A 19,004-nucleotide genomic window follows, 5' to 3' on the forward strand; every position below is an offset into this window, starting at 1 on the left:
TTGCTGCATGAACAAATAGGAGGAACACAGTATCCCTGTGTTCATAACTGACACAAAACAGCGGTCTGCCGTATTTACAACAGCAGACCTCCATTCTGTCTCCACAGGGAGTGATCGTGGGTGCCCGGCGCCAATCGCGGCCGCTGGACCCACCAATCAGCTTCCCCTGTGGTGACGGGGCATGCCCCCCCCCCCCCAGCGGTTCCGCAAGGCGACTTGCAGGTGCGTAATTTCGTGGCAGAGAGCAGACCAGCTGCAATAAAACAACGACGGCTGGTCGGCAAGCGGTTAAAGAACAATGATGGCCTCTTGTAACAAAAAGCCCTGTTGGTAATAATCAATCAACTCTCATAGGGTGTGCCTGCCCATGCACCAGGAAACCTAGGGACGACGCCTAAAAATGTTTAGGACTGTATTAACCACTTCAGCCACTGAAGATTTTACCCCCCTCCTGACCAGGCCCTATTTTGCGGTCTGGGGTCTAAAAGAAATCGTCATTTTTTAATACTGACGTAGTGACGTCGCTTCTAGGTTCCATGATCAGAGACCCGATCAAAGCCGAATCCAGCTTCGTCTGGGACTCTAACCGGCCGGCAGATGTGTCGGTGAGGACGGGAGACCCGGGCAGAGCTGCGGAAGGCGGCAGGAGAAAGGGGGGGGGGGGGACGTCAAAGGACAGGGCATCAGCTTTTCCATCATGTTTTTGTAGCAAATGTATTGCTATTGGTCTGCCCTTTTTTAATACCACATAATTTATGTGTTCCAGAACCCTGCATCTCAGTTGGTGGATCGTTTTACCAACATAGCGAAGGGGACAGGGGCATTTGGCTACATATATTACACCCTCTGTGCTACAGTTATAGAAGGATATAATATCATTTTTTTCTCCATTTTTTGGATTGATGAAGTTTTTGACTGTTGGTATTAATCTACAGGCTTTACAGTGACCACATTTATAAGTTCCTTTAGGTTTTCTTGGTAACCAAGTCAAGGAGGCCTGTAGTCTGGGACTTTTTTCCTCAATTTGGCTGTAAACCAGCATATCCTTGAGGCTACTTCCTTTCCTATAGGTGATCTGAGGATTTACTGGTAAAGCTTGTGATAAATCCTTATCATGTAGCATGTGCCAATATCTTTTGATAATGTTGTAAATCTGACTAGATTGTCCGCAATAGGTGCCAATTATTCTCATGCTCCCGGCCTCATCTCTGGTCTTTCGTTTTGGGTTCAACAACTGTATTGTTGGGATGTCTTACTCTTTGTTATAGGATCTTTCTAAATCATGCAGTTTATAATCTCTCTTGCTGAAACGATCAACAAGCCGCATGCTCTCTAAATGCCTTCTCAGAAGAGCAATTCCTTCTTGCTCACATAAACTGGCCTATAGGTATACCCCTCTTCAGTGGGGCTGGATGATGACTTGCCCAATGAAGTAAGCTGTTAGTTGCAGTGGGTTTACGGTATACCTGAGTATTATTCATTCTGTTAATCCCTTTCCTTATTTCCAAATCCAGGAAATTAAGGTGATCCTCATGGTGATCCTCATGGATTTCACTAGTGAAGGACATCCCAATATTGTTGTTATTTAAACACGTCACAAATTCCATAAAAGTGGTATTGGGGCCTTGCCATAAGATGAATATATCATCTTAAAATCTTGCCCACATCAGAATGTGTGACATGTATACCTTCATGTCTTCTTGGAACAATATGGTTTGCTCCCACCGGCCCAAAAATAAAATGTTATAGGTGGGAGCACATGCAGTTTCTATACCTGTCCCCCTCTTTTGTTGAAATATTTTACCATAAAGCTGTGCTAGGTGGTAGCTAGCCTGGATAATTTGTAGTCTTTGTGATCATTGGATCTTCCTCCTAAGCCTGGTTTAGCTGTGGTTTCTCTCTTTTGTCAACAGGTGGCACTGTTACCTTTGGCATTGGTGTGATGAATTACAGTGAGTCTAGGTCAGTGATGGCGAACCTATGGCACGTGTGCCACAGCCATAGCTGGCACACAGAGCTCTCTCTGTGGGCATATGAGAGGAGAAGCGAGCGTGAGCTGTCAGTGTATTTATGGCATGTGTGCCACAGCCATAGCTAGCACACAGAGCTCTCTCTGTGGGCATACGAGAGGAGAAGCAAGCGTGAGCTGTCAGTGTATTTACCCCCCCTGCCCCCCTTCTTCTGTCAAGCAGCACGGGACAGGGACAGAGTGGTGCTTGCAGGGATCGCCATCCACTCTGATTCCTCCTGCCTCCCAATTGACTGAAGCCAGGGACCAATGAGGAGCCAGGACAAATGCACCATGGGACATGTAGTCAGGGAAGACTATGGCTCCATTTTAATCAATTAAAGAAAAACTACAGCCCCAGCATACCCTGAGAAAATAAGAGGAGGGTCAGCCTGGAGCCCGGGGAAAAAAAAGGGCTGAGAGAGAAGGGAAAGCAAGAGTGAGAGGAGTGTGGATTCAAGAGACAAGTGGAGACAAGAGTGAGAGGAGGCTCAGAAGGAAGAGAGAGCCCAAGCCACAACAGCCCCTGGAGTTGAACAAGCCAGAGAAGAGCAAGAAGATGGTGCTGAGAGGACACCATCAAGAGTGAGGAGGGCGATCAAAAGGAACCAATAAAAGGAGAAGCTGCTGCCAGGCACACCAACACTGAACGCCAGAGCCGGGTGAGTGCTGAATTGACTACAATCCCTCTTGGAGTATGCAATCATCACCTGGGCATCTGCAGTTTAATTGCAATATTGCCACTTTGAAAAAAAAATAAGTTGGTTTTGTGATGAATTTTGGGCACTCAGGGTCAAAAAGGTTTGCCATCACTGGTCTAGGTTATGAATATGTATACTTTTCTGAGCCAATCACACTGGTCACTGAGCATGCTGGGAGAAGGTATATATTTGGAGGAAGTTAGGTGATCTTTGTCCTTTACACTCAGACTGCTGTCTGGGTGGGTGTGTGAGAAACAACTGCTGCTGGGTAATCCTCAAGCCTGAGGCCTAGCCATGTGCTCAAGGCTCTGCAAGGGAGAGCCTGCTCACTCACTGGAAGCATTATGGAAAGGATGGAGACCTGAGATGAAGTACCAGATGTCACTCTTGCATGGACCAGGGATCCATGGAGAGCCTGGGAAAGCGTCAAGATGGAATCATCCAGAGAGTTCCTGCACCTGCTGTAAACTGAATATTGATGCTATAGGAGGCAGCACTTTCCCTACATTTTTGTCTAAGGAGTCTGCCAATCTGCAAGTCTGCTGCTGTTTTTGACTAAGGGTGTCCTGTACCCTACCCCTCTCCCACATTTTTACGGTTGTGAGAAATAAACGTCTTTTTGTTTAAGCATAAAAGTGACTGGCGCCCATCTTTCTACTTTGTACACCACCCACCATGCCTAGAAACCTGCACCCTGAAGAGGAATATTGGTCCTATATGTCTCTGGGGGTCACCAACAGGCCTCTGGAGGTTGGGTGGGGGTGCTACAAAAATAAATTGTGTATGTTGGAATGCAATACCTCTAGTGTTTAAGAAGTGTTTGTGCTTCCACCTATACATATTACTGCTGGTTTCCTACTGTGCGAAGTGCACTGTGCTCTCTAATTGGGCCAGCCGGAGAGGAAGGAGGAGGGGGCTTAACTTCTGGCTGAGTTTGCCGTACTAGGTACCCACTCCCTCCTCCTCCCCAAGGTGCCAAATGTGGCAGCGGAGCCGGGGGGGGGGAGTGGAAAGAGGAGGCACACCAACAAAGCTTCCCCTTTTGGGAACAAACCTACAGACCCTATCTTGTTTGTAACCCAGGCACTGCCTGTGTCTATTTTAATACAAGAAAGTATTTTGCTAGTTTTATTTCAAATGATTTTTATTGAATTTTAAACATAACATAAGAGAAAACAAACAATGAAGGCGCGGTCGCAGCCGCGTTGAGAACCATAGGGATATAATACTTAACAGTGCGGCTGCAACATCGCAGATGGTACAAGAACAAGAGAAACGGTCAAGCATAAAGATAACCTAGCATGTGCAACAGGGTAAGTTAGGCAATCAACAGATAAGAATTTCAAAGGGGTACCGCTACGGCAAGGTCGTCATATCAACAGTGTATTTAGAGGAGATAAACAGATCAGGCTCTGGTATAGGGGGAAAAGGAGGATGATGAGGCTTTTGTGACATATAGGGAGAGGTCCCTGTTGGCAGCAGCAGGAGGGGAACTTCCCCCATGCCACTGTCCCCACAGGTCCCAATTGGACTCAAAGGCGGGATAAGAGGACGAGCGTAACGCCAGTAGGCGTTCATATTGGTAGTTCAGTTGGACCTGTAAGACCACCTCTGAGGGGTTAGGAGGCGAGGGGTCGCGCCAATGACGGGCTATCGCTAAAGAGGAGGCGAGCAAAATGTGAGAGACTAGCGTCCTGTAAGGCAGGGGATAGATATCAATTCCTAGGAGTAAGAGGGCAAGGGCAGGGTTTGGGCTAACTGTGATCTTCGTGATACTAGCTAGTATGGAAAATATCTTCTTCCAGAAACTCGTGAGAGATTTGCAAGACCAAAATGTGTGTAGGATGGTGCCCGTAGCCCCGCAATCTCGCCAGCATAGTGGAGAGACCGTGGGGTAGAAGCGCGACAGCAACGAGGGAGTCCGATACCATCTGGTCAGGAGTTTCTGGAATGTTTCCCAATGGTTAACACAGTGAGAGGAGGCATATGCCCATTTCATGGCCAAGGCCCAATGGTGGAGAGGGAATTCTCTGCCAAGGTCTGATTCCCAGGCCTTCATCAGGGGGGTTTTGGACATTTGAGTTTTGTTATTAAGCAGGGAGTAAAACAGGGTGATGCCTTTGGTGTGTGGTTTAGGATTTGAGAGGTGATGCCAGGCTTGAAAGTCTAGGTTGAGGGAGGGGGGGGGGGGGTGTTTAAGGAGAAAGGACGAGATGCGCGTGAAAGAGTACATGGCCTTTTTGGGAATGTCATACATAGAGGACAATGTTTCAAAGGACTGAAGGGATGTGCCAGAAAATAACTGGTCTATCCATAAAATATCGGCATTTTGAAACAGAGTCAGGGAAAGATGCGGGATAAGAGACTCCAATATTTTAAGGGGAAGTCTAATTTTGGTATTATTAGTGTTAGTCGAGGCGTGGGATACGAGGGACCTCCATGCCAGAATGGAGGCCCGGGCTGGAGGGGATATGCCGTCAAGGGAAATTGGCTTCCAGGAGTCTGCTAGGAGCAGAAGGGAGAGATCCGTTGAGTGGGAACAAGCGGCCTCTAGGGTTACCCAGCAAGAGGCCCTGCGGTTATCAAACCAGCAAGGGAGTTGAGCCAATAAGGAGGCCAAGTAGTAGTCTCCAATGTCTGGAAGACCAAAGCCCCCTACTCTTCTGTGAAATGTAAGGTGCTTGAGGGCACATCTGGCTTTCTTACCTTGCCACACAAAGCGTTTCATGTGGGCCGATAGTTTTTTGAGTTGGAGAGGAGACAGTGGTATGGGAAGGGTTCTAAAGAGATATAAAATCTTGGGGAGGAGAAGCATTTTGAATGTAGCGACCCTGCCTACCCACGAGATTTCATGTTTCACCAGGGCCATCAGGTCCTTGTTGAGTTGGAGGAGAAGACGGTCGAGGTTAAGGGAGGATATTTTGGAAATGGTAGGGGCTAGGGAGATACCCAGGTAAGTTATTGATTGATCAGTCCAGGGATAGGGAAGGGTAGAGGAGAGATGAAGTTTCACGTGATCGTTCACACCTAGGTCCAGGATGACCGATTTGGAGAAGTTTACCTTATAAAAGGAGATTGCGCTAAATTCTTGTAGGAGCCTGTGGGCAAAGGGGAGGGAGACGATGGGATTCGTCAGGGAGAGGATGATATCATCCGCAAAGAGATTTATGGTATGGGATTGATGGTTTAGTTTAAAGCCAGTTATGTGTGGATGAGATCTGACCACTTCGGCCAAGGGTTCAATGGCAAGGTTGAAAATGGAGGGTGAGAGGGGACAACCCTGCCGGGTGCCATTCGTTATGTCAGACAGCTTTGAGAGCATGCCGTTGGTCAAGACTTTAGCGGAGGGACACGAGTATAGTGCTAGAATGGAGGATAGAATCTGGCCCTGGAAACCGAATTTGCGCAGCGTTGCCGTGAGGTACCCCCAATGGACTCGGTCGAACGCCTTCTCTGCGTCTATGGAAAGAAGCAGCGAGGGCGTTCGACTAGCTCTGGCGTGGTGGATAAGGTTGATCATGCGACGAGTGGCGTCCGAGGGCTGGCGACCAAGCATGAAGCCAGACTGGTCTAGGCCTATGAGGGAAGGGAGCACCTCGTGGAGTCTGTTAGCCAATAGTTTAGCGTAGATTTTTACGTCTACGTTTAGAAGTGATATGGGGCGGAAATTTGCTGGGGTATCAGGGGGTTTTCCAGGTTTGGGGATGGTGACCACATGGGCAAGGAGCATTTCTTTGGGGAAGGAGCTGTTAGAGGCCGCCGATTGAAAGACTGCAAGGAGATGAGGGGATAATATGGGAAGGTAATTTTTAAAATATTCTGAGGCTAGACCATCTGGGCCTGGGGATTTGCCGTTGGGCAGGGAGTTAACAACTTTGGAGACCTCCCCTTCAGTGAAGGGGAGATTGAGAGATTCAAGTTGGGACACAGATAGGGAGGGGAGGTTAAGTTTAGAGAGAAAATCAGTAATGTTAGCTTCAGTGGGTTGAGGAGTGGAGGTACAGGTGGACAGGTTGTATAAAGATCCATAATAGTCTGAGAATGCGTCGGCAATTGACTGGGGGTTCGTCAGGGTGGCTTGGGTGTGGGGGTGGACCAGGGAAGAGATCTTTGTTTTGGATCTGTGTGCTCTGAGGCGGTTGGCAAGGAGCTTGCCAGCCTTGTTGTTATTGGCATAATAATCTAACTTCAATTTACGCATGTAATTTTCGTGTTGGGAGGAAAGGAGTTCTCTAAGGGAGTGACGGAGGGCAGCTATCTCGTCTGCAAGGGCTTGAGAGGGGGAAGTCATGTTTTGGGCATCCAGGGTGCGGAGATCTGTCAGGGTTTTGTCCAATTTGAGGCGGTATGACTTGCGGAGTTGGGCATTGAGTTTGAGGAGAATACCCCTGATGAAGGCTTTGTGGGCACACCAGTGATTAAATACATTGGTATCTGAGGGAGAATTCAAGGAGAAATACTGTTGAAGTTCCTGGGATATAAGTTGTCGGGTACTGGGATCCTGGAAGAGGGCCGTGTTACATCTCCATATTCTCGCCGTGGCAAAGGAGATCCCTTCTTCTAGAAGTATGGATATCGGAGCGTGGTCGGACCACACAATGTCGTGTATAGAAGCCACAGTAACTCTCTGCAGGAGGGTTTTGTCAACTAAAAAGAAATCTAGGCGAGAATAGGAGTTGTGACAGGGGGAGTAGTAGGTATAGGATCTTTCAGTGGAGTGCAGACAGCGCCAGGCGTCGTATAGGTCCTCCGAACTCAGCAGAGCAGCCAGGGAAGGGGCCCCTCTGCCACGCTGGGAGGACGTATCGAGGTCTAGACTGACCGGTGTATTGAGATCACCGCACACTATAAGATTACCATATCTCGAGCGTGACACTTTTTTAACAAGCTGGCGGAGATACCTGACCTGCCCGGAATTAGGTGCATACACAGACACTAGGGTAAGCGGTAGGTTGTTAACAGTACATTTCAGTACAATATAGCGACCATTAGGATCTAAAATGGAGTCTGTAAAAGAGAATGTTACCGTATCCCGAATAGCAATCATCACACCTCTTTTCTTTTCGTTGGCCGAGGCCTGGAAAACATGTGGGAAGGACGGGTGTGAGCATTTAGGAGAAGCAGATATGTCAAAATGGGTCTCCTGGACTGCTAAGATGTCTGCTTTCAGGTGCAAAGCCTCTTGCCATAAGGATCTTCTTTTGGCCGGGTGGTTAAGACCCCGGGCATTAATGGAGACAAGCTTCACACCCATTGTAGATGGACAAGAGTGGGATTAAGGATCCTTCGCTGTAGTGAGAGGCAGGGTAAATGAGGAGGAGGTGCTCCTCTGAAGAGTAGAAGGACGTCCAGCAGCGGTGCAATGGGCATCAGAGACTGGGGTAGGAAGGAAGGAACACTTGTAGAAGGCGGTAACCAGTGTGAGGGGACTGCATGAAGAGTATAGCTTGCCAGGGGATGGGGGAGCACATAGCAAATAAGCAGGAACACAAAAGAGAGCTTGACCATGATAACAGGTGGGGTCCTGGATAAAAAGGCCCAGGACCAAAAAACAAAAATACAAAGAACACAAAATAAATGGAGAAAAAAGCCAGAGGTAAAAAAGGCGACCCTGGGAGGGTCAGAGCAGTGGCCACTGCTTGGTGGGGGGGAGAACGGGTACATCCAGGAGTACCCGCATTACACTCAGGGAACAAAGGGAGGTGATGCAAGGAAAAGGGCCTCCTGGGCCCCCTTGTTCTTCCTGGAGGACCGCTGGTGGGAGACTGTGTGCCACTCCTGGCGCAGGTGTGTAAGGGGTGGTGAAGCGGCCGGGTTCCGCCCATCAGTATCATCAGGCAGGATATTCCATGTTTTTAGGAGGCGTAGGCCCTCTTCCAAGGTGTTGATAAAGTGTTTTGAGCCATCTTTGGAGATTTCTAGCTTGGCCGGATATTTTCACCGGTAAATCAGCTTGTGGTTTTGTAAGGCTTTTGTGATGGGGGAGAGATTGCGACGTCTCTGGAGGGTATACTGGGAAAGGTCAGGCAGGACTTGCAGGTTGGCAGCCTGTGGTGGAAGATCTTTCCTCTGGCGGAAGGCAGAGAGGAGGTCTTCTTTAACTTTGTAAAAGTGAATGCGGAGCAATACATCACGGGGGGTGTCTTTAGGTAGGAAAGAGGGTTTAGGTACCCGATGGATCCTGTCAATAGTCAAATCAGCACTTGAGAGGGAGGGAAGAACAGCCAGGAATAGATCTTTGGCAAAATGTGGAAGTTGATGAGGCTGAACTTCCTCTGGAATTCCACGGATCTTCAGGTTATTCCTGCGGGACCTGTCCTCCAAATCTGCTATCTTGGCCTGCATAGATGAAATAACCTCATGATGAGAGGAGTGAGAGTCCACAAGAGAGTTGAATGAGGATGTAACCTCACTCATGTGTACTTCGACTTGATTAACCCTTTCTCCTAAATGGGCGATGCCTGCTCTGCACTCTCTGAGACAGGACTGTGTATCTGCATGGAGGGAAGCTCTTAGGGTCCGCAGCATATCCACCATCAGGGCCACTGACAGAGGCTGGTCAGATATGGGGAAGTCCTGGAAGGGGTCTGGGGAGGGGGCCGCCAGAGTGTCCATGTCAGTGGAGAAAGCCTCACAGTGGAGGGCCTCAAACCGCGGCCTAGATTTGGCCGGGCTCCTGGACGTGGGTGAGGAAGGCTCATATGGAGGGGAGGAAGAGGGTGAGTGAGGACTTGCCTGGTCCAGTAGCTGTACCTGGTCCGGGAGAGATCCCTCAGGGAATGGCTCGGGATGTCGAGCCGGAGGCCGGAGCCCCGCGGCGGCGCCATCTTGGACTCTTCCACGTTGCATAGGGGGGAAGAAGGCAGAGAGTTTCTTCACCGGAGGGGGATCCGCCCGGCGTCGGCGCATCTCCAGGGGTGGCGGAGTAGGTAGCGGAGCTGGTGCGGCTAGCACAGACTTGCTAGCGGGAGCTGGAGGTCTGATTTGTGCCGATGTGTCCCTGAGCGGAGCGGAGCTCTGCAACTATGCGGCCATGTTCGCCGGCGGTCGCCACGCCCCCCTTATTTTGCTAGTTTTAGAAACTGCATCTTGGCATTGCATGCTGTTTTTAAGTCTATGATCTACCAGGATACCCAGATCCTGCTCCACCATTGACTCCTCCAACTATTCTCTTTCCACTTTGTATGATGTGTTCTTTGCAATAGCAATTTTTATGTTGCACCCATAGTTTTTTAGCTGCTGTTTCACAGTTGCAAATGCTGTAAATTTTGCTTTAAATGGGCCATCCTTTGCTCTGCATGAATTTTCCTGTGGGCTTACGATGTTTGGGCGCCTTCCACACCTAAAATACATTTTTTCACAGCAGTGTCACAGTGCGCATACGTGAATATTTATAAAACCGAGTCAATCCTGCACTCTGCAGGAACTTTTCTGTGGGCTTATGGTGTTTGGGCACCATCAACACCTAACGCAAATTTTTCACACCCTTGTCACAGTAGCACAATGCACATACATTAATTTTCGTTAAAGCAGAGTGCTTCCTGTGCTCTGCAGAACATTTTCTGTGGGCTTAAGGTTTTGGGGCACCATCCATTGATACCTAAACCCAATTTTTTTGCAGCTGTGTCATAGTAGCTCATAAGTGAATGTCTTTTTATAGCAGAGTCCTTCTTGTGTTCTGCAGGAACTTTTCTGTGGGAAAATGGTGTTTGGGGACCCTCAACACCTAAAACCCAATTATTTTTGAAGCCATGTCATAGTTACACATATGTGATTTTTTGTTAATGCAGGGTCCATCTTGTGCTCTGCAGGAACTTTCCTGCATGGTTTTGGTGTTTGGGCACGTGTCCAGTGGTGTATTTTGGTTTTGTGCTGCCCTAGGCAGACTAAAATTGGGTGCCCCCTCTCCCCCTCCTATGTCAATTTGCCCATCCCTTCCTGTTCAACGGATGTGACTCCCTCCCAGCAAGAACCCCCGAGATCTTATGAGAGGGGGTGGAAGAGAGAGGGTGGGAGAGAGAGAGATGGTGGCTGAGGGAGGGTGAGGGGGCGGGTAAGGGAGGATGAGGGGGGGTGAGAGAGAGAGGGAGAGAGGTGGTGGGCTAGAGAAATAGTGGTGGGCTAGAGAGAAGGTGGTGGGCGAGAGAGGGGAGGTGGTGGGCGAGAGAGGGGAGGTGGTGGGCTAGAGAGAAGGTGGTGCGCTAGAGAAATAGTGGTGGGCTAGAGAGAAGGTGGTGGGCGAGAGAGAGGAGGGGGTGGGCGAGAGAGAGAGGAGGTGGTGGACAAGAGGGGGGGGGGATGAGAGAAGAGGGGGGGAAGAGGGGGGAAGAGAGGAGAGGGGGGATGAGAGAGAGAGGGGGGATGAGAAAGAGGGGGCAGGGCAAGGGAGTCACAGGTCTGATGTCACTGGTTGCTAGACGCCAGGCGGCTCTAGAAACCAGTGGCCAATAGAGTCTCAGGTGGTGGCTATTTTGCTGCCCCCCTGCAAAGTGCTGCCCTAGGCCTGGGCCTTGTTGGCCTAGGCCAAAAAACAGCACTGCACGTGTCACAGTTGCACATACATGAATATTTGTGAAAGCAGGGTCCATCCTGTTAACCAAAATCTGTATACCTTGAGATCTAATATATCTCTTGAGAAATTATTGGGTAAAGGGTTCATACACATGTGGGAAAGCTTCAACAACAACAAAAATGTACTGGTTTAAAAAAGGTCTTAAAAACCAGCAATCTATGTAGTTACAGAAAAGAAAAATTTATATTAAGCAAAGACATTATTGAACATGCTCTAACCTAGTATTTATATGAAAACAATAGGAAAGAAAAGCATAAGACAAACGATTGGGTAAGTACCTGGGATGTATTCCATAATTACCATTAACCACTTAAGCCCCGGAGGATTTGGCTGCTAAAGGACCAGGGGTTTTTTTGCGATTTTTTACTGCGTGACTTTAACGGACAATTGCGCGGTCGTGCGACGCTGTACCTAAACGAATTTGACGTCCTTTTTTTCCCACAAACAGAGCTTTCTTTTGGTGGTATTTGATCACCTGTGCGATTTTTTGATCACGCGCTATAAACAAAAAAAGAGCGTAAATTTTGCAAAAATAACAATATTTTTCACATTTTTTTATATGAAATTCCCCAAAAAAAAAAGTAAAAATCAAAATTTTTTAACATTTTTCGGCCAATTTGTTTTATGCTACCTATGTTTGGTAAAAAAAATCACAAAAAGCGTATTTTGATTGGTTTGCGCAAAAGTTATCGCGTTTACTAACAAAGGGAAAGATTTTTGTCATTTTTTGGTGTTTTTTTTTTTTAACGCGTAATGGCGGCGATCTGCGATTTTTTTTTCGGTACTGCGACATTGCGGCGGACAGATCGGACCCTTGACTGACATTTTTGACACTTTTGGGGGTACCAGTGACATTACTGCAGTAATCAGTGCTATACATATGCACTGTTACTGCAAAAATGACACTGGCAGGGAAGGGGTTAACTTTATTGGACAGGGAGGGGTTAAGTGTGTCCTAGGGGCGTGATTCTAACTGTGTAGGGACATTGCTATTGGTGTAAAAGCAAAGATCAACCGTTCTACATAGTAGAACGGACAGATCTTCACTTTTACACAGGGAGAACTGACAGGCAGCTTGTTTACACAAGCTGCTCTGTCTTTCTCCCTTCACAGGAGCGATCGCAGTGTGACTGGCGGACATCGAGTCCGCCGGTCACACGCACTGACTTGTCTGTGAACGAGCCGCGGCGGGCGCGCGCCTCGGCGGGCGCGCGCCCGCCCGCGATAGGCTCGCAAGTCAGTGACAGGCGAGTGACGTACCGATACGTCACTCTGCCTGGCCGGGGCTGACCGCCGCAGTATATAGTCGTGCGGTGGTCGGCAACCGGTTAAACTGTCCATGAAGACCCAATTCTGGTGTTCTGGTGTTCCAAAGACTCCTTCTAACTCCTCTCTCTTAATCCCTTCTGGACTGGAAAGATTTGCCCCCTTAATGACCAGGCCATATTTTGCGATTCAGCACTGCGTTACTTTAATGTGCAATTGCGCAGTCGTGCGACGCTGTACCTAAATAAAAATGATGTCCTTTTTTCCCACAAATAGAGCTTTCTTTTGGTGGCATTTGATCACCTGTGCGATTAATTAATTAATTTATTTTTTGTGCGCTATAAACAAAAAAAGAGCGACAATTCTGAAAAAAAAAAAAACAATATTTTTTACATTTTGCTATATAACATTCCCAAAAAGAATTAAAAATCAAAATTTTTTTAATATCTTAGGCCAATTTGTTTTCTGCAACATATTTTTGGTAAAAAAAAAATGGCAATAAGCGTATTTTGATTGGTTTGCACAAAAGTTATTGCGTCTACTAACCACGGGAAAGATTTATGTCATTTTTATTGTTTTTTTTTTTAATCAGTAATGGCGGCGATCTGCGATTTTTTTGCAGGACTGCAGACAATTTGAACTCCTGACTGACATTCTTGACACTTTTGGGGGGGGGGGGGGGTGACCAGTGACATTACTACAGTAATCAGTGCTAAAAATATGCACTGTTACTGTACTAATGACACTGGCAGGGAAGGGGTTAACACTGTGGGTGATCAAGGGGTTAAATGTGTACCTAGGGGTGTGTTTCTAACTGTGGGGGGCGTGGCTTGTGAAATGATCACAGAGATCTGTGTTCCTATATAGAAGGATCACAGGAGCTCTGTGATCATTCCAGGGAGAAGAACGGTCAGCTGTGTTTACAACAGCTGACCATTCTTCTCTCTCAGCGTCGAAAGATCGTGGGAGTCAGGTGGCAATCGGAGCCACATGCCCCGTGCATCGGAGTCCCCGCTGATGAGCAGGGACGGGAGCATGCTGCGGGTGGTGTGCGCTCGACCCCTAGCTGCAGGTGCGCGATCGATGTATACCTACATCAGTCCGCGCAGGAGCGGCTGTCTGCCGCAGTATAACTGCGGCAGGCAGTCGTCAACCAGTTAAAGTGATTGTAAATGATCACCTTGTAAAACAACCCATTTGGTTTAGAACACAAATGAAAGGCAAAACCTTTTCGTATAAATATATATAAAAAAATTATAAATACCTTTTTTCCCTTTTTTATAAGAGATCACATTCCCTCTGTTCTCAAATGTATAAGAGCTGGGGGAGGAGAAGCAGCAGTACACTGAGCATGCCAGTGAATGGCTGTTAAAGCGGAGTTCCGGGCACAGAAATGATTTTTTGCTGAACATACCCCCGGGACAGTCAGGGCTAGCACATTCCACAATGGCTAGCCTCTGATCTGTCCCGGTTCGCACTTACCTTTTAGAAGAAATACTTACTTAGAAAATTTCTTCCACAGCGTTTCCATCTCTGTTGTGGGCAGCTGAAGCTGGCGCGGTCCTCTTCTCTGTCTTCTTCCGCGTCTTCGTGTCCCAGAATGCACTGCACCGGCCCCTCTCGTCACTTCCGGTGCGGCGCCGCATTCCTAAACAGCTTCTGGGCATGCCCAGAAGCTGTTTAGCAGGGGAATGCGGCGTCGCCCGGAAATGACAAGCGGGGCCGGTGCCGTCGCATTGATTCCTGGGAGCTATGACGTTTAGCTCCCAGGAATCATCGCGAGGCAGGAAGTGACGGGGTGAGCCGCGGCTCCGAGGGAGGAAGCAGTCAGAGGTGAGTATTTACGATCTTCAATAAAAAGGTGAGTAAACAAAAAAAATAAAAATAGCTATCCAATTCCTTTTCAGGTGAGCCCTACCTAGCGGAGGGGCACAAAAAAAAAAAATAGTTTTTGTGCCCGGAACTCCGCTTTAAGTGGGGGCATGTCAGGACGTGTCTGATCATTGGAGGAGAGTACACTGAGCTACCAGCATAGCTAGAGAGCTGACCATGCTGTGCTCTTCTGCTTGGTGTGGTCAGTTTTTAATAGGAAAACAGAGGGACTGCAGGAAAACTATGGATTTCACACAAAGGAAGAAATACAAAGAGAACAGGATACATTCTCATACAAGTACATGGTACAGCAGGCACATATCCAGAATATGAAGTGTTAGGGTAATAAACGCATATCTTAGTCAAGCTATTGGAGGGTGTATATAGTCACAATTCAATATGTTCCTTTGTTTATGGGTGCACTACATCTGCTGATTTCTACAGCAATTTTCATTCTACAAATGTTTAGAAAAAATATATCCCATATGTGTCATGCATTTATTCCAGTTTATTTTTTTCAGCTCTGCTGTTCAATTGTATTAGAGAAGTCGGTGGTAAAGTATTTGTGACTAATGGATGGGAAGCAGACTTTGACAATGCCCAGAATACATGTAAAGAAGTTGGAGGAAGCTTGGCTGCTCCAAGAAATGCAGAAGAAAACAGTGTTTTAGAAGAGATAATCAACACTAAGGGAGGGTCAAGGAAGCCTTATCTCGCTATATCAGATTTAGAAGAAGAAGGAACATTCCAGTACTCAACAGGCGAAGAGGTTATTTTTACCAACTGGGGCCCGGGACAGCCAGATAACAAATATAATGAAGAACATTGTGTGGAGATGCATGGCACTGGTAAATGGAATGACATTAAATGTGGTCAGAAGCGCCTAGTCATCTGTGAATTTCAGTAACCAGATAAATATTGTGACAGCAGGGCACACTTTATTCTTGCCGCATATTCAATAAAGCACGTTAATGCTACAAGTTCATCTTCTAAAGAAATTGTATAAAAATAAAGAAAAGCCACCTATGTTCAAAGTTTACATACACTTACATTACAAAATCAAAGTGTTTATACTGCAAACGTTATGCGTACAGTGAATCTGTCTGCAAAATGACACTTTAGAAACAAACCTTAAAGTTATAGAGTTTTTGTCATTACAGTTTGCTGAAAATGTTGTAAGGCTCAATTTTTATTTTTTTTTTATAATGCAGGAACATTATAGTATACCATCACAGAATTGCTTTAAAGAGGTGCTGAACTCAAATGTTAAATAAATATCTTAGATAGTAGGGATGAGCTTCGAGTTCAAGTCAAACATAAGTTTGACTCGAACATTGGTTGTTAGCTCGCTCGTCGAATGACGAACAAATGTGCTTCTTCACGGGAAATTTGAGCGCCCGCTTCCATAATGCACTGCGCGCACGCGTTCAGTGCATTATGTTATTGGCCAAAGCATGCAACCTGACCTCCATGCTTTGGCCAATCAAATTATCTCTGCCATGATTGGACAAAGGCAGGCTGCCTTTAGCCAATCATGGCTCAGGGGCTAAGTACACGCCCCACACTATATAATGGCTGCGCACACAGCAGCGTCTTGAAGTGTGTTACTGTGTGGGCGAGATAGGAAGTGGTTGAGCCAGGGAGAGGATTGTGATTGAAGCAGGGAGAGGAAAGTGTTTTGCAGTTTATCAGACAGTGCAGTGTAGTCTAATTAAGACATTGCTAGTAGCAGTCAGGCAGGGAGAGAGATTTGTGCTTTTTACAATTTAAGAGATCAGATAGTGAAGTATATTCAGCAGTGCAGTGTATACCATAGACCATATACCATAGTATAGACCATACGTTTATATGTATATACAGTATCTCACAAAAGTGAGTACACCCCTCACATTTTTGTAAATATTTTTTATACCTTTTCTTGTGACAACACAGTAAAAATAACACTTTGCTACAATGTAAAGTAGTGAGTGTACAACTTATATAACAGTGTAAATTTGCTTTTAGGGGTATGCCACTAAATGAAAATGTCCAAATTGGGCCCAAAGTGTCAATATTTTGTGTGACCACTATTATTTCCCAGAACTGCCATAACCCCCTTGGGTATGGAGTTCACCAGAGCATCACAGGTTGCCAATGCAGTCCTCGTCCAGTCCTCTATGATGACATTATGGGGCTGGTGGATGTTAGAGACCTTACTCTCCTCTACATTCTGTTTGAGGATGCCCCACAGATGCTCAATAGGGTTTAGGTCTGGAGTCATGCTTGGCCAGTCCATCACCTTTACCCTCAGCTTCTTTAGGTCGTCTTGGAGGTGCGGTTGGGGTCCTTATCATGTTGGAATACTGCCTAAGCCCAGTCCCTGAAGGAACTGTATGTCACAGTACATGTTGGCATCCATGGTTCCCTCAATGAACTGTAGCTCCCCAGTGCCAGCAGAACTCATGCAGCCCCAGACCATGACATTTCCCACCACCATGCTTGACTGTAGGCAAGACACACTTGTCTATGTACTCCTCACCTGGTTGTCACCACACACGCTTGACACAATCTGAGCTAAAGAAGTTTATCTTGGTCTCATTAGACCACAGGACATGGTTCCAGTAATCCATGTCCTTAGTCTGCTTGTCTTCAGCAAACTGTTTGCAGGCTTTCTTGTGCATCATCTTTAGAAGAGGCTTCCTCCTGGGATGACAGCCACGCAGGCCTATTTGATGCAGTGTGCAGCGTATGGTTTGAGCACTGACAGGCTGACCCCCCACCCCTTCAACCTCTGCAGCAATGCTAGCAGCACTCATACATCTATTTCCCAAAGACAACCTCTGGATATGATGCAGAGCATGTGCACTAAACTTCTTTAGTCGACCATGGCGAGGCCTGTTCTGAGTTGAACCTGTCCTGTTAAACCACTGTGTGGTCTTGGCCACCATGCTGCATCTCAGTTTCAGGGTCTTGGCAATCTTCTTAAAGCCTAGGCCATCTTTATGTAGAGCAACAATTATTTTTTTCAAATCCTCAGAGAGTTCTTTGCCATGAGGTGCCATGTTGAACTTCTAGTGACCAGTATGAGAAAGTGAGAGCGATGACACCAAATTTAAAACACCTGCTCCCCATTCACACCTGGGACCTTGTAACACTAACAAGTCACAAGACACCTGGGAGGGAAAATGGCTAATTAGGCCCAATTTGGACATTTTAACTTGGGGGTGTACTCACTTTTGCTGCCAGCAGTTTAGACATTAATGGCTGTATGTTGAGTTATTTTGAGGGGGACAGCAAATTTACACTGTTATACAAGCTGTACACTCACTACTTTACATTTTTTACAGTGTCATTTCTTCAGTGTCGTCACATGAAAAGATATAATAAAATATTTACAAAAATGTGAGGGGTGCACTAACTTTTGTGAAATACTGTATAGATATTGGGCAATTGAGTATATATTAGGCCATTCAGTATCTATCAATTAGTTCAGTATAGACCATACTACCTACAGTATCTATCTATCTATCTATCTATCTATCTATCTATCTATCTATCTATCTATCTATCTATCTATCTGTCTGTCTGTCTGTCTGTCTGTCTGTCTGTCTGTCTGTCTGTCTGTCTGTCTGTCTGTCTGTCTGTCTGTCTGTCTGTCTGTCTGTCTGTCTGTCTGTCTATCTATCTATCTATCTATATATATTTTTATACAGTCAGGTCCATAAATATTGGGACATCGACACATTTCTAATCTTTTTGGCTCTATACACAACCATAATGGATTTGAAATGAAACAAACATGATGTGCTTTAACTGCAGACTGCTTTAATTTGAGGGTATTTGCATCCAAATCAGGTGAACGGTGTAGGAAATACAACAGTTTGTATATGTGCCTCCCACTTTTTAAAGGGACCAAAAGTAATGGGACAGATTAACAATCATAAATCAAACTTTCACTTTTTAATACTTGGTTGCAAATCCTTTGCAGTCAATAACAGCCTGAAGTCTGGAACACATAGACATCACCAGGCGCTGGGTTTTATCCCTGGTGATGCTCTGCCAGGCCTCTACTGCAACTGTCTTTAGTTCCTGCTTGTTTTTGGGGCATTTTCCTTTCAGTTTTGTCTTCAGCAAGTGAAATGCATGCTCAATCGGATTCAGGTCAGGTGATTGACTTGGCCATTTCATAACATTCCACTTCTTTCCCTTAAAAAACTGTTTGGTTGCTTTCGCAGTATGCTTCGGGTTATTGTCCATCTGCACTGTGAAGCGCCGTCCAATGAGTTCTGAAGAACTTGGCTGAATATGAGCAGATAATATTGCCCGAAACACTTCAGAATTCATCCTGCTGCTTTTGTCAGCAGTCACATCATCAATAAATATACAGTAAAAGAACCAGTTCCATTGGCAGCCATACATACCCACGCCATGACACTACCACCACCATGCTTCACTGATGAGGTGGTATGCTTTGGAACATGAGCAGTTCCTTTCCTTCTCCATACTCTTCTCTTCCCATCACTCGGGTACAAGTTGCTCTTGGTCTCATCTGTCCATAGGATGTTCACAGAACTGTGAAGGCTTTTTTAGATGTTGTTTGGCAAAC

At 46.5% G+C, this 19,004-nt stretch overlaps 1 protein-coding gene and 1 long non-coding RNA gene across 4 annotated transcripts in view; one reads left to right on the forward strand and one right to left on the reverse strand.

The window, feature by feature from the left end:
• LOC309563610 (mannose-binding protein C-like) overlaps window positions 1-15,327 on the forward strand; it is a 606,610-nt gene extending 591,283 nt beyond the window's left edge. For all 3 annotated transcript variants that reach the window (XM_082268111.1, XM_082268113.1, XM_082268112.1), the window contains one exon: window positions 14,941-15,327. In XM_082268111.1, coding sequence (XP_082124237.1) covers window positions 14,941-15,326 — 386 coding nt within the window. In that variant the 3' untranslated portion in view covers window position 15,327. The remainder of the gene's footprint in view (window positions 1-14,940) is intronic.
• LOC309563616 overlaps window positions 11,427-19,004 on the reverse strand; it is a 166,314-nt gene continuing 158,736 nt past the window's right edge. The window contains exon 3 of the long non-coding RNA XR_014225722.1: window positions 11,427-11,494. This is a non-coding gene — a long non-coding RNA (uncharacterized lncRNA). The remainder of the gene's footprint in view (window positions 11,495-19,004) is intronic.

Source organism: Pelophylax lessonae (genome assembly GCF_965119305.1).
Source record: "Pelophylax lessonae genome assembly, chromosome: 9".
Classification (NCBI taxonomy): domain Eukaryota; kingdom Metazoa; phylum Chordata; class Amphibia; order Anura; family Ranidae; genus Pelophylax; species Pelophylax lessonae.